This window comes from Poecilia reticulata, chromosome 20 (assembly GCF_904066995.2).
Source record: "Poecilia reticulata chromosome 20, P_reticulata-male-v2, whole genome shotgun sequence".
In the NCBI taxonomy this organism is placed as follows: domain Eukaryota; kingdom Metazoa; phylum Chordata; class Actinopteri; order Cyprinodontiformes; family Poeciliidae; genus Poecilia; species Poecilia reticulata.
In genome coordinates, this window is record NC_088849.1 from 15,264,931 (window position 1) to 15,277,766 (window position 12,836).

The 12,836-nt window shown below is 42.2% G+C and overlaps 1 protein-coding gene across 4 annotated transcripts in view; it reads right to left on the bottom strand.

The window, feature by feature from the left end:
- The window catches only part of flt1 (fms related receptor tyrosine kinase 1), a 36,033-nt gene extending 23,225 nt beyond the window's left edge, over positions 1-12,808 (bottom strand). For 2 of the 4 annotated variants that reach the window (XM_008396278.3, XM_008396279.3), the window contains exons 1-8: positions 12,157-12,470; positions 9,887-9,983; positions 7,785-7,990; positions 5,565-5,689; positions 2,251-2,416; positions 2,000-2,136; positions 978-1,149; positions 705-822 (exon numbers count right to left, since the gene is read on the bottom strand). In XM_008396278.3, coding sequence (XP_008394500.1) covers positions 705-822; positions 978-1,149; positions 2,000-2,136; positions 2,251-2,416; positions 5,565-5,689; positions 7,785-7,990; positions 9,887-9,983; positions 12,157-12,214 — 1,079 coding nt within the window. In that variant the 5' untranslated portion in view covers positions 12,215-12,470. Of the gene's footprint in view, positions 1-704; positions 823-977; positions 1,150-1,999; positions 2,137-2,250; positions 2,417-5,564; positions 5,690-7,784; positions 7,991-9,886; positions 9,984-12,156 lie in introns of all 4 variants that reach the window. The other 2 variants (XM_081601287.1, XM_008396277.3) reach the window with 2 other exon arrangements.
- Between the last annotated feature and the right edge of the window lie 28 nt (positions 12,809-12,836).

Genomic DNA, 12,836 nt, shown 5'->3' on the forward strand with positions numbered 1-12,836 from the left:
CAGATTAATCCTGATGAATTAATTATTATATTATTGTATTACTAATAATAGTCAACCAGCTCAGTAATCGATAGTTTTAGCTTCACCTGGTTCAAGTTATATTAAAACAAAACAAAGAAAAATCTGTTAAGCACATTTGCTGTTCAATCATTAATGAGTTAACCCAAAATCACAGTTAATAGATCAACCATAGTTGATCTCAACCCATTTCTCTGTACCTCTGGCTGTGTGTTTAGAGTTGTTATCCTGATTGATGGAGAACTTCTGAGCAGCTCCACTTTGCTTGTCAATTAGCTTTCCCACAGCATTACACTGCCACCACCATATGTGAGGCTGATATCATGTGGGAGAGATGTTTGCATACAGCCCACTCTTTACTAATTTGTTCTTTTCTGACCAGAGCACCTTCTTCCAAGATGTTCCAACCTTTCAATTTGACTAGCTGGAAGGTTTAATTAGTAAACAAACTCTTTATTAATTTGGCAAATTCTGAAGGTAATTTATTTTTAAAGGTTTCAAACCAACGAGGATTGAATACAGCTGCGCTCCAAAAATTTTCAGACAAAATAATAATAAAAAAAAACATCTTAATTCAAAGTAAGAAAAGTACAATTGCAGGATTTTTAAGGATTCCAGAGTTGCATGTTTAACTCGAGAAGGAAGCCTGGCTGATCCACATAATGAAAGCTAAAAATCATCCTTACCATACAACCTCGGGGGAAGGGAATGCCCGAAGTTTTGGGGAAAGTTTGTAGGATTTCTGTCCCGCTTGTACTTCCACCACTGATCCATTTCTAGGCTTCAGACGGATGAATGGGCGATCTGAAATTGCAGAGACACGATGAAACCCCATTCATTCGTGGGTGACTCACCCAGAAAGCAGAAGGGAAGCTCAAACTGCAACTCTTTTTGGAGAATTTGAACACATGAGTGGGAGGTCAGATCATCAAAATGTCAGGAGATAAAGAGGGACTTACTGTAGACTGTGACCACGGCTTTCTGCTGCTTGCTTTGCTCACCGCTGGTGACCCGGCATGTGTAGACGCCGCGGTCCGACCGCCGGAGCTTCGGGATGGTCAGGATGTTGTAGAACAGCATGTGCATCGGGTGCCTCACCAGCCTTTTAAAGCTGGAGCCCGCATTGTTTCTCTGGAGGTTGAACAGTATCAAAATTAACATGCTGCTCATCCAAACCAAGTGCCGTGCAGTCAAGTTTAGTTTTTAAGGAGTTTTTATTTTCATGCACAAATGCTGTACTACTTATAAAAAAACTACACATGTGTATAAATGCTCAGTTCAACTCAGATTAGTAATCTAAGCAGAACGAAACAAGGCTAAACTGTCTAATAAAATAAATCCCTGGCTGATTTGATAAATTAATAAAAAGGTTTTTATTCCCTGTTCTTCATTTACTTTAGCATCACTGGAATTAAATGTTGCTAATCCCTGTTCAAACTATTAATTGCAACCTTTAAGCAAACTATATTAACTTGAATTTAGCTGATAGGAGAGAAAAGTGGTGGGATGTGCCCTCTGTGGGAGGAGCTAAGAGCGAGAAATATAAACAACAGTTTTCATGAAGTGCAAAGTCATTTTTAAATTACTACAAAAAGCAAATAACTGATTTTAGTTCATATTGTTTCGTGTTTTAAAGGTAAACTTTAGACACAAATCTGTATTAAATGTAATACTTTTGTGGATGTTTTCTGGGTTTTTATTGATTTTGTTGGCACTTTAAAGATCTCAATAAAAATTGAGATTGTTCTGAACTCCAGGTAAGATAGTGACTACTCATAAGTGTCGCACACAAACACGTAAAAATTTATATTTTTCTTGTGTTTTATTCTTTATTCTGCATGTAAACAATCAATAAACCTCACACAGTTTGTCTGTCACATTTTAGGTCCCACAGACTGAGAAGGAGGATCCCAGTTTCTGCCGAGTCCCAACCAAAAGCTCTATTGTTTCCCGCTTGCGGGCGGCTGAAAGCAGCTCTGACCTTTCCGGGATAGTCCCAGGTGATGTTGACTCTGGTGTTCAGCTCTGCAGTGGCAGTGCAGTTCAGAGCCAGCCTCTCCCCCTTCAGGGCCTGCACAGATCCGCTGGTGTTCAGGTAAACCTCTGTGATGTTACTCACTGAGAGCAATGAGGGGGAAAAAAAACAAGCAAAAAAAAAAAACAGAGAATAGTTTAGAGAACAAACTTTTGGAACATGAATTATGTTTAGAAAAGAGTGTTGCAGAAGCTGACCTGTTCTGTGCACAAAGTACACACGTGAGTTGTGCTTGACTCCATCAACGACGGCCTCGCAGTGGAAGAGGCCGATGTAGGATAAGTTGGGCGTCTGGATGGTGAAACCCTTCCTGCTGTTCCAGAGAATATTTCTCTGGTCTTGACTCAGCGGCCTGCCGTAATACTGCGGAGGAGGCAAACCGAGCGAGGGATCAATCGCATGTGTTACTTCGCCACAGTGACACACTGTCATTGAGTAAATCTGATTTCTCACAAAGACATGAGGTAAAGGGAGAAGTCGAGTCACTGCAGAATGAAATTCTGTGGTTTTGTGGTATTTATGTACGAAAACCGTGCTTGCAAATAGTATTCACTCCCCTGGATATTTTACCCTTTTTTTCTTGGTTTCACAAAACCAATCATAAACAATGATGTATGAAAAAGAATTCAGTCAAAGAGAAAATTGATTTCTGCAAAAGAATGACAAATAAAAACATTTAACGTAAAATAAGCGACTGCATAAATGTTCACTTAAGACGCGCTCTGTTTATTCCACATATGCTGAGACTGCTAACACCCACTGACTGGACCTCTGTTGAGTTAGGTCAGTCACTTTAAAGTGGGTGAATATTTATACAATCACCTATTTTATGTAAAGACAAAAAAGGTTGTAATTTTTGCTACAAGAAATTTGGGCTTTTATCCAGTGTCTGTCAAAAGTATGCACTTTGACTCGACCAGAAACATTTCTTCATTTTATTTATATTTTATGTGATAAACCAAAACAAGTTGGAATGTGGAATGAAAACAACCCCTTGATTTTAAAATATTTTACAAATAAAAGACTGATATTAAAATTTAGGTTAATTCTTAGGTACAAAAAACCAAACAAACAAACAAAAAAAACCCTCAAGCTTAGTCAGAATGGATGGAGAACGTATGCGTTTTGGCTTGTACTTTGACTAGGCCATTCTAACACATGGACATGTTTTGTCCTTATCTTTCCATCGCTGTATGTTTGTCCTTCTGTTTTCATTCAGTCTAAATTGTCCTCCTTTTATCTCCATTCCACTTCCCATCTTGTCCCACAGCCTAATGTTGCCACTGCTGTGCTTCATGATGGGATGGGTGTGATTTGCATCAAGGCCAAAAAAGTAGTTTCTTCCGCATGTTCACTGCATCCCTCACAACTTACTTGGAAAGGGAAAAAAATAACTCCTTTTGAATTGATTCAGGTTTTACCTTTATTTTAATTTCTCTTTAGTTTGCAGCTGATCTGTGATGGTCGCCTCATTTGAAAAACTCAAATCTTTGGTTTCATAATTGGCCCCTTTGGTCTCCCCCATCTGGGAGAACAAATCTGGCATCAGGCTCAATGTTGGTTTTGTAAGTCTTCACCATGGACACTTGTGTAACTGGACAACCTTGTTGTTTTCTTTGAGGCAGCTACAAGGAAATGTTTTTTTTTTTTTCTGTGACATAGTGGAAGCTTCCCACCCTCTCTCAAGGGACTGGACCCCCCGTCACCAGAACCATCACACACACACTTTCCCCATTCTTGGATCAGCAGTGTGAACTAGCTGATATCCCCCCTCCAACAGAGAGAGGCGACCCTTTAAGACGCCGCTGACCTCTGTGCCCTCTCCTCTCTGTCCTGTGAAGTCGATGCTTCCCTCTACATCCTCTCTCTGAACCCAGTGACTCCCCGTCTAGGCACCCTGGTGCCCTCTGTGCCCCTTTCACATCCGTCTTTCTCACCCGTACTGTACATCACAGAAGGGAGGATGGAGATTGGAGCGGTGGGATGGCGAGGAGGAGCAAAAGGCGTCAGGATATGTGAAACGTGACTCCAGTCCATCTCCTTGCATCCTGTTACTACAGGATATAGACATTTGGACTGGAACCCCGGTTCAACCCCAATGTCCCAGGCCCGGCTTTCACGGCTTAAGTGAGAGAGCAGAGCCTCCTGGGCATTGTTCACGCTGAGAAGGGTCACAGCAGAGGTGCAGGCAGAGTGCAAAGTCCTTTCAGGAAAAAAACACTCCAGAAGCTGCGACAGGGAAAGACATTCCTGGTTCGGACTGGCGAAGCGCAGGGGAGGCAGGGAAAGTTATTTTTAGACAAATTACTTTGTGGTTTCAAATACTTTGTCAGGAGATGGAGACAGGACAAAAACGTGTGTGTGTGTGTGTGTGTGTTTGTGCGTGTGCGTGTGTGTGTGTGTGTGGGGGTGTATTTGTGAATGTGACATGCAAGGACCGATGCTGCATTTCCTGCAAACCAAATCCTAGACGTTTCTCTGGTCCTTCAATGACAGCACAAAATAAAAGATGTTGTTGTCATGTCAACCTTCCAGACACTCAGGTCTTCTGGTTCTGGTCTGCTCTGCATCTCCAGAGGCCTGTGGAGTTTTTCCACAATTCTAAATAGTTACATTTTAGGTCTGATCAGAGCACCTTGTTTTGCAAAGTGCTCTGATCAGATTCGCTTTCTTGCATCTCTTCCATTAAAGTTGCAGTTGTGTAATGCATGACTAATAGTTGTCTCCACCTGAGCACAACCATAAAGCCAATGGGAACTCTTGCCATTTTTCAGATAGAAGATTAAACCGTTCGCATGCTAATGTTCAAAGCTGCCTTAACCTTCTGCTGAACATTATTGCTCCTCACTACATTTAGTGCCGTGCCGTGCTTGAAGAGAATAGCCTGCATTCTTGGGTCAACAGTAGCCACCTCAGCTTCCTCTGCCAGTCCTGCCATCTGTTTAAGGCATCAGATGGAGAAAGTCATCAGCTCTCATCCCTACTACAACCCCGAAGCCAACATCCTGTTTCCAGAGGTAAAAAACCCCCCTGCTAACTGCGCTTCTTGCTTGATCGGAAGTCATCGGTGAAAACCGGGCAAGGGGCACAAAAAAACGACCCACTCATGCAGACAACAAGCACTCTGAGCAATTCTCTCTACAACCCCCACCCCCTCTCCGCTCTTCACTCAGCAGTCAAGTGCCAACACTCACAAACATATCGGCACACACTTTCACACATATCCGCAAATGCACGAAAACAAATGGACACGCAAGCCTGATAGTAACTGGCTGCCAAGACCAGAACAATGTGGTGAATGATCTGGACGAGGAGAAACAACTGGATAGTGTATTGTGTGTTTGTGTGTGTGTGTGTGTGTGTATGTGTAAATGTAAACCCTGATGGATGAGATGTTCACACAGCGTGATGGGCGTGATAGAGCAGAGGAGGACAAAGTGTGACGTGAGATGAAAGGGACTTAAAAAGAGAGTCCAACTTGGCAAAATGTCCACATACTGAGGTGACTGACCTTAACCAGAGTGGCGGTGATGTTGGGGTTGGTGACTCTGCAAGGGATGACCAGCGGCTCCCTCACCTTCATGTACAACACGGTCGGGCTCATGTCAGTGTGCTCCACAAACGGCTGCCGGCTGTCTGAAACCCAAACACTGCGGTCAGGAACACACATGAGAAACTCACAAAACGAGCACAAAAGCATTTTTCTTCCACAGCGTCAAAAACAAGCTAAATTCAAAGCATCAGCAGCAGGCCGCTAAAATGACATGGCACTTGATTCTAAGCAGCAGTAAAAGCTTCTAACAAACCTTAACAGAAAAGTTTCCTTTTTACTGAGATTCAGTAATGCACAGGGTGAATCGTTTAGGCTGAATTCAATGGATGGCAGAAGAGTAAAGAGGGCTGAGTATATATGTATGCCATATTTTTGAAGAAATGTCAAATTTTTTTAAGGTATGGTGCCCCACTACCTATTTATCTCAGTATTCACAAATTCACCTGTTCAAATATTAATTTCTTTTTCTGTGCAACACAGCTCCAGATTATTTGTGGAAAACTTGCCTATTTTTTTCATAGAGCAAGAAGATGCTACTTAAGAAGCTGTAAAAACAGTCACAACACTTATCCTGATAATTTTGCAATTGCATCACAGGTGGAGGTGGTGCGCACATTTTCCTGTGTGACACATGTGCTGAAAACAAAAGCTGAAAACCTGACATTTTTGCTTTTTACACCACTTTCCTTTTCCATTTGACAATATTTTTAACTGCAAACATTTTACATGTTCCATTTGCTTCATACAGGAAAATAATCACAAACTACGAAGGTAATTTTGTGATTGGAGTTGTGCTATTTTTTTGGCATGGATGCTCTTGAACTAGATGTTAATTTTAGGCATCCCAAGAGACCCATCTATTGCAGAAATAAGGTTGTAACCTCGACAGAGAACCTCTGAAGTATCCCTCGAACTCCCTGAGTACCTGGAAATGTGAAAGATTTTCTGATTTCTCATAAAATGAAGCCCTGTTGTCATGCAGGGCAAAAAATAGCTGAGACACACAAACAATCACACATGGACTTCCAAGTATTTTAACAATAACTGAAAACAAACAAGCAGACACTCGGTCCCCCACACCCATTCAATCGAAACCCCATTCTGAAAAACGACTGCATGCTGTCAACAATAAACATGCAGATTGTTTAGAAGCAATCAAACAGCCTGTCTGTGTTTGCTCCGCTTCTCTCAGCTCGCCTGCAGTCGCAGTTCTTTGCCATTCAAAGGTGTGGGTGTTACTTGCTGCATTGTTTGTGACCGTAGGGTGTTATTCAAGGAAAGCAAATCTCTGAACCTTCGAACAAAAGTACCCCAAGGACTAGTAAGACTGAACGCTTCCTTCTCCCGCTTTGATTCCTAATAGAAGGCTCGAGGAGGGAGGCAACGTCTGAGCGGAGCGGCAGGCCAAGTCTGAAGCTTAATGGACATGGTGACCCGAGCGATTGATGACCCCCAAGAGTCCTTTTGGCCAAACAGTAGCATGCCCCGTGACCCTGGCATCGAGCCCAGCTCGAGCTGAGCAGCGTCACCTTCCAGGACAGGGAGGAGCGGGCCGGGGCAGACATCGTGCCTCCTCTGCCCCTGCATACCACTGAATCACTGGCATCCATCTCATCCCGCTCAGTTCCCCACACACGCACACATACCCTCACACACACACACACACACGCGCACACACACACACACACAGCCACCTTGGAGAGACACAGCAACATCTCCTCCCAGTACAACCCTCCCCCTCTGAGCCCTTTTCCCTCCTCCCCAAAGCACAGGATGCTCCAAGCAAGGCTGAGCAGAGCAGATAAGGCTGATGCCCTGGGAAACTCTGCCCAGGGCCCGAGCCTTTCAGCAGCTGGGCTATTCCTGGCCGCGAGGTAGCACGGAAACGAAAGTAAAAAAGATTTTATATATAGCTGTTAGGGAGCCGGGCCTGTGAGGAGAGAGGAACGGCCGGGGAGGAGGAACGGGGGTGAAACTGCGCCAGAGCCATCTCGGAGGATGTATTGTTGAGACAAACAGTGTTTAGATATAATTGATTCTCTGGCATTGGTCTGTATTTAGCACACACTGCATCCTGTTTAACCTGAGGGAATACACAATGGGCCAGAGGAGGCGAGGGGTTTCCTCGAGATGGTGAAAAGCTGCTAAATATGAAATCATGGACACCTCCTGTCTTACCTGTGACATATACATAGAGGGACTGCTGTTTCTGGGTCTGGTGCCTGTAGCGGCAGCGATACAGTCCGGTGTGCCAGGCCTGGCTGCGGCTGACCCGCAGGTTGCTGCAGAAGTGCTGGCGCGTCTTCCCACAACGAGAGTTAACCACTTTCACTTGATCTCGGCCCAAGCCTCCGGGGAACGCCCAGGACAGCTCCCGGTCACCCCTGGACAGACGTTACACCGAGGTCAGTTTTTGCTGAGAAAACACTTTCATCTTGTCCCTGAAAACGTTCTAAGGATGGTTCACCATTCAGAACCGGCAAGGAGGAACATCTGCATTCAGTGGGCTTGAAATTAATGTGAGGCTTGGAGGTAGTTTGGGATTTTTGAAGAGAGGTTCAGTTGGACTGTAAGCAACTCTCTGCGTGTCTTTATTTGGAAGAAAAACAAATTAGCTTCAATATGACGCTGAAGTCTATGGCTACTCTGAGAGGCCAAACTGAACTTTTACCATCTTAAAACCAGTCGGGTCTGAAAAACAGAGAGGTTCATGCAAACTACTGGACCACTTTCACACAGGTTTTAGCTGTGGCACCACCGATAATCTACAGGAAAAATTTACTGACAGCAGAAAATGTTGTGGGTTTTTGTTTTTTGACAAAGTAAAAAAAGACATTACTCTTTTCATTGCCTCACTTGTATATTAGCTGCTTTGACTATAAACACAATCCAAGTTCCGTTTGTCAGGTTTCATACAGCTGAAGTAAGAAACTAATACCTGAGGAAGCTTTGAACTTTCATTATTTTTCAGTTTTTGTAGCTATTTCTAAATCAGACTGAATGCAGAAGACTCACCCGAAGCTGCAATGATGCTTTCTAACAGTAAAAACTGAAGGAAAACGGCTAAAAAACGGTTTATTTTCTGTTCTCGTCATTGCCTTGGCAGTTGATTTCCAGCTTTTTTCTTTGTTCTTTCTTTATATGCAGATATTTAAGAGATAAATTAGAAGAAATCCAGAGTAACATTTAGATTGTATCCTTGCTGTCGTTCCCAAACAGTTGAATCGGTTCAGGAAGCTCATTACTGATGATGCACCACAACTGCCCCCCGTTTCCTATGCAGTGTGGATTGTTCCCTCTGTCTGGGAAGCCTTTGCTCCACTTTATGTCTTAAAACGCCAAAGAAACAACTTCACAAACAGATGTTTGGAAGTACTGTGTACTACTACCCTTACAAGAAACAAATAATGAGATAAGCTAACAAATTAGCTACAGTTGCAACATTACACATAATACAGCCATTTTGGATATGGAACAGAGACCTGACCTTATCTTTTAGGGGGTGCTGCTTGTTCTTCTAATGAGAACTTCTAACCTCACTTTATTTGCATTTTTAACTTCAATGTAAATAACTATCCTATGCAAACATGAAGGCAGCTTAAAGTACCTACAGCTTAAAACTTGCTTTAAGACGATAAAAGTCTCTTATATACAAACTATCATCTTCAGCATCGAGAACCAACTAATCTGAATTTGCACTAAAATGATGGTACCAAGATAGTGTTGCCATGTCTAAATTTGGTTGTTATTCAAATGATAAACGGAGGAAGTAGCCAGGTACCACTGATGATCTTCTTTCTTTGGATAGCAATCATCAGCTTCAGTTTAAATAAACGTCAAATGCAAAGCATCACTTCCTTTGAGGTTGGAGTTGTGCTAAGATGGTCGACACCTCAAATTTGTTGGTGGCTTCATTTGGTTTACTTCTTACACTAAATGAAGGTGCAGAGAGATCATTGCCTAGAGAGACATCAAGACCTCGCTTCAAAACTCTTAAAGCATTTCTTTAAGATCAAATTTCCGGTTTCTTTCGTCTTCAATCATGGAGAACAAAAATTGCAGTAATTCAGAGAGATTCAGGAAAAGGTCTAAAAATGTACCCAATAAACAAAAATTCAAAAAAGTTGGTTTCAAAGGTTCTCCTGAATCTAAAGTCTTAAAAGAGAGATCATGTTTATTTATCCAGGTCGGAGTTTTGTTGGTGACGTTGAGATAATTTTTTTCCACATCAGTTACCAGGTTATTTTTTTTTTTTTTTGCTTCTGATACCTGAAACTCACCTGCATTTGAGCTCCAAAGTTTTGTTGGCCTCCAGAACCACCTGTGTACTGTTGACATCCAGGACCGGGACGCCGAACCTCACCTTTTGCTCATTACCTGCAGAGGTTGTAGAGAGAAACGAGAGAAGCATTGATTCTCTGCTCTCCAATCAACCAGGTCATGTGGAAATGCGTAAGCAGTGTCCCTCTTGTTTATCGACTGCAGCATTTTCTCCACTTGATCTCATTCATTAGAGTTGAAGACACTCATCTGTCCGCCCTTCCTTCCTCAGAACATGGGAAACATCCATCCTTCACTCGGAAATAGATGACTCCCGTCTCTGGCCCAAATCCCAAACATCTTGTAACTCTGTTAGTGGTCAAATGGCTGCTAAGGCAGTTAGTTGAGTTATTACTTGCCAATTGTTCCCAGTGGATGCTCCATTTTAGTGTTACTCACAATGCAAGCACTTCCTGTACTATTTCCTTGGGTTTCTGAGTGGGATGAGTGTGAGAGGGCAGCAAACAATGACACAGAGGACGATGAAGGGGAAGTTAGTAATTTCCTACCTGTTTTCTTTTCTTTTTCTTTTTCTTGTGTGGGGGTGTGGGGGGGGAGGCTTGTTGGCAGTTATATTCATACTTCAGATTTTCTATTAAATCTTAAATATCTTTGCATACACTTAACATGCGGCTGCTGCATCCAGACCAAAGAAGATAAGAAAACCCACTAATGATTAATTCGGCATTCATTTTCCCAATGAGGGGGCGTTAGACTGTCATGAGTCAAGGCAATGAGTCTGCTCAGTGCTCAGACCACTGAAACTGGCCAATCACAGAGATCTTTTTGGAGGATGCGCCTTACTAGTTACCTATGCCTCTGCGGGGACAGGTAACTGTTGAAAATATTGATGCAAACGAGAATGGCATCACCTTTTGTTAAGAGCTTTAATAGATTTATGAAACGTTACATTTGATGTATAACAAGCCTACAAGAAAAGGGAAATGATTGGATAAGAATAAACACGGTGTTAGGCTTCCTAGCACTTTCAGCTGGAAAGTCCCCATTAGAGGAATCTGAAACATGCAGTTGCTTCCTTTTTTAATTAAGCTCACAACGTTAATAATCGACCAATAAGGCTCCAAACTTCTTTTCCCATCTGTCTACATGTAAAATTAAGGCTTCAAAGAAAATTGCTCGCTACTCATCTTTATATTGCACGTATTTGCGTCATTTTTGAATGTATTGAATTTTGTGTTAAATGTGCAAGTCATTATGAAACTTTTTGGGAATGTAATATTATGCGTAGAATTGGGAAATCTTGATAAATTAGCATAACTGTGGACACGTAATCAGGTCCTTTAAAAATATGTACATATATTAACAGAAGAGCTGAATCTATTTAAAAGCCTTTAAAAAATATAAAGACAACAAAACATAAAATTAATAATATTGAACAAATCAATGATAAATGATTACTCTACATATTTCTTATATTTAAATCAGTTGATTTTGTCTCTACTGGATTGTGTTGATTGATTAGATTCCGTATCCAGACATTATTTGGACTTGCTGTCTTGTAAAGTGTCCGGAGTTGGCATTTGTAGTGAAATATGGCATTATCTGTGCATCTACATCAACTTCAAGAAACGTTCTTAACGCCCAAATATGTGCGTAAAATGTGCATCTTATTATTAAAATATATATAAAAACAAATTTATTTAGCATTTTCTATAATCATTTATATATCTATTAGGCTATATTAACTTTTTCATTCTCCAAATGCTTCGAAAAATCTTCCAGAGATCCTCTGAGCGCAGAAACAACCCATCGGCTTTTTGGCAAATTGCATGAAATTAACCCCCATTTCCTCTACTGTAATTATTTACCTCCTGGTGATCGTGACCCCTCTTTCCTTTATATCAAAACCAATAGACTCAGGAAATAACGCTCTTTTGTTTCCATTCAGTTGGGGCCAAGCGCACAAGGAGCCGGAGCGCAGGGGTCCACGTTATCCAAACACTCCTTCACACTGGAGAGCGGTCATGTCCCTCAAAACGCTGCGTGCACAGCAGATCTACTCAGACTGAACAACCAGTGTTGCAAATGATTATTCCATTAGTGAGCATGTTGTTTTCTGCCTTGTTCTCGTTGTTTGTTTTCAATTAAACTTGTGCGTAAAGCTTCGTTAGACACGTTCTGACTTTATGTAGATGTATCGTGCTTATGTCATAATAACCAGTGGTTCCCCTGCTTACTTCTTAAAACATGAAGTGAAGAATTCTCTCACCTTTTCCAAAAGCGCCGTAAAATCCACAAAACAGGCAGACAAGAATAAAATGCATCATTTCTGTTGAATCCGACGCAGCAGTCTCTCAAATATAAAACACAAAAGACGTTTTATCCTCGCTGCTGCTGGTGTTACCCTCCCTCCACGGTGGCGCAGCGCTGCGGGCTGTTGCGCTCATGCAGGACTGTTGGGTCAGTGAATGGAGACGGTGAGTTTCCTGAGGCTGGCTGTGGAAAATCACAGGACGCCAAGCTTTAACTCCAGTGCAACTTTTTCCCATCGTTCTGGATCGTGTTGCCACTTTATATTGTTCCCACACTGCGGTCACCGGATGGCGGACTTGTGTTACGTCCACTGACACACCCACTGTGCGTAAAAGGAGTATCCTCCCAGTCCTGAGTGGTCAAGTGATCAGTGTGGTGCTGATGAGAAAATATTATGGCATCTAAATGAGTCAGTTTTATTGAACTAACTGTTAAAGTTGCATTCTGCCCAGTCTGTATTAGGGAACCTGACGATGATGATTATCATTATTATAAAAGCATGCAGGTTGCATCATGAACCTGCTCTGCGCTCCCATCTTGCTCCCTTGATTGGTAGACGGGCTGAGCAGCACGTAGGCACTGGGAATTTGCGATTCGCTTCCTCAATCATCAAACTGACAGATGAGTTTCTCACAT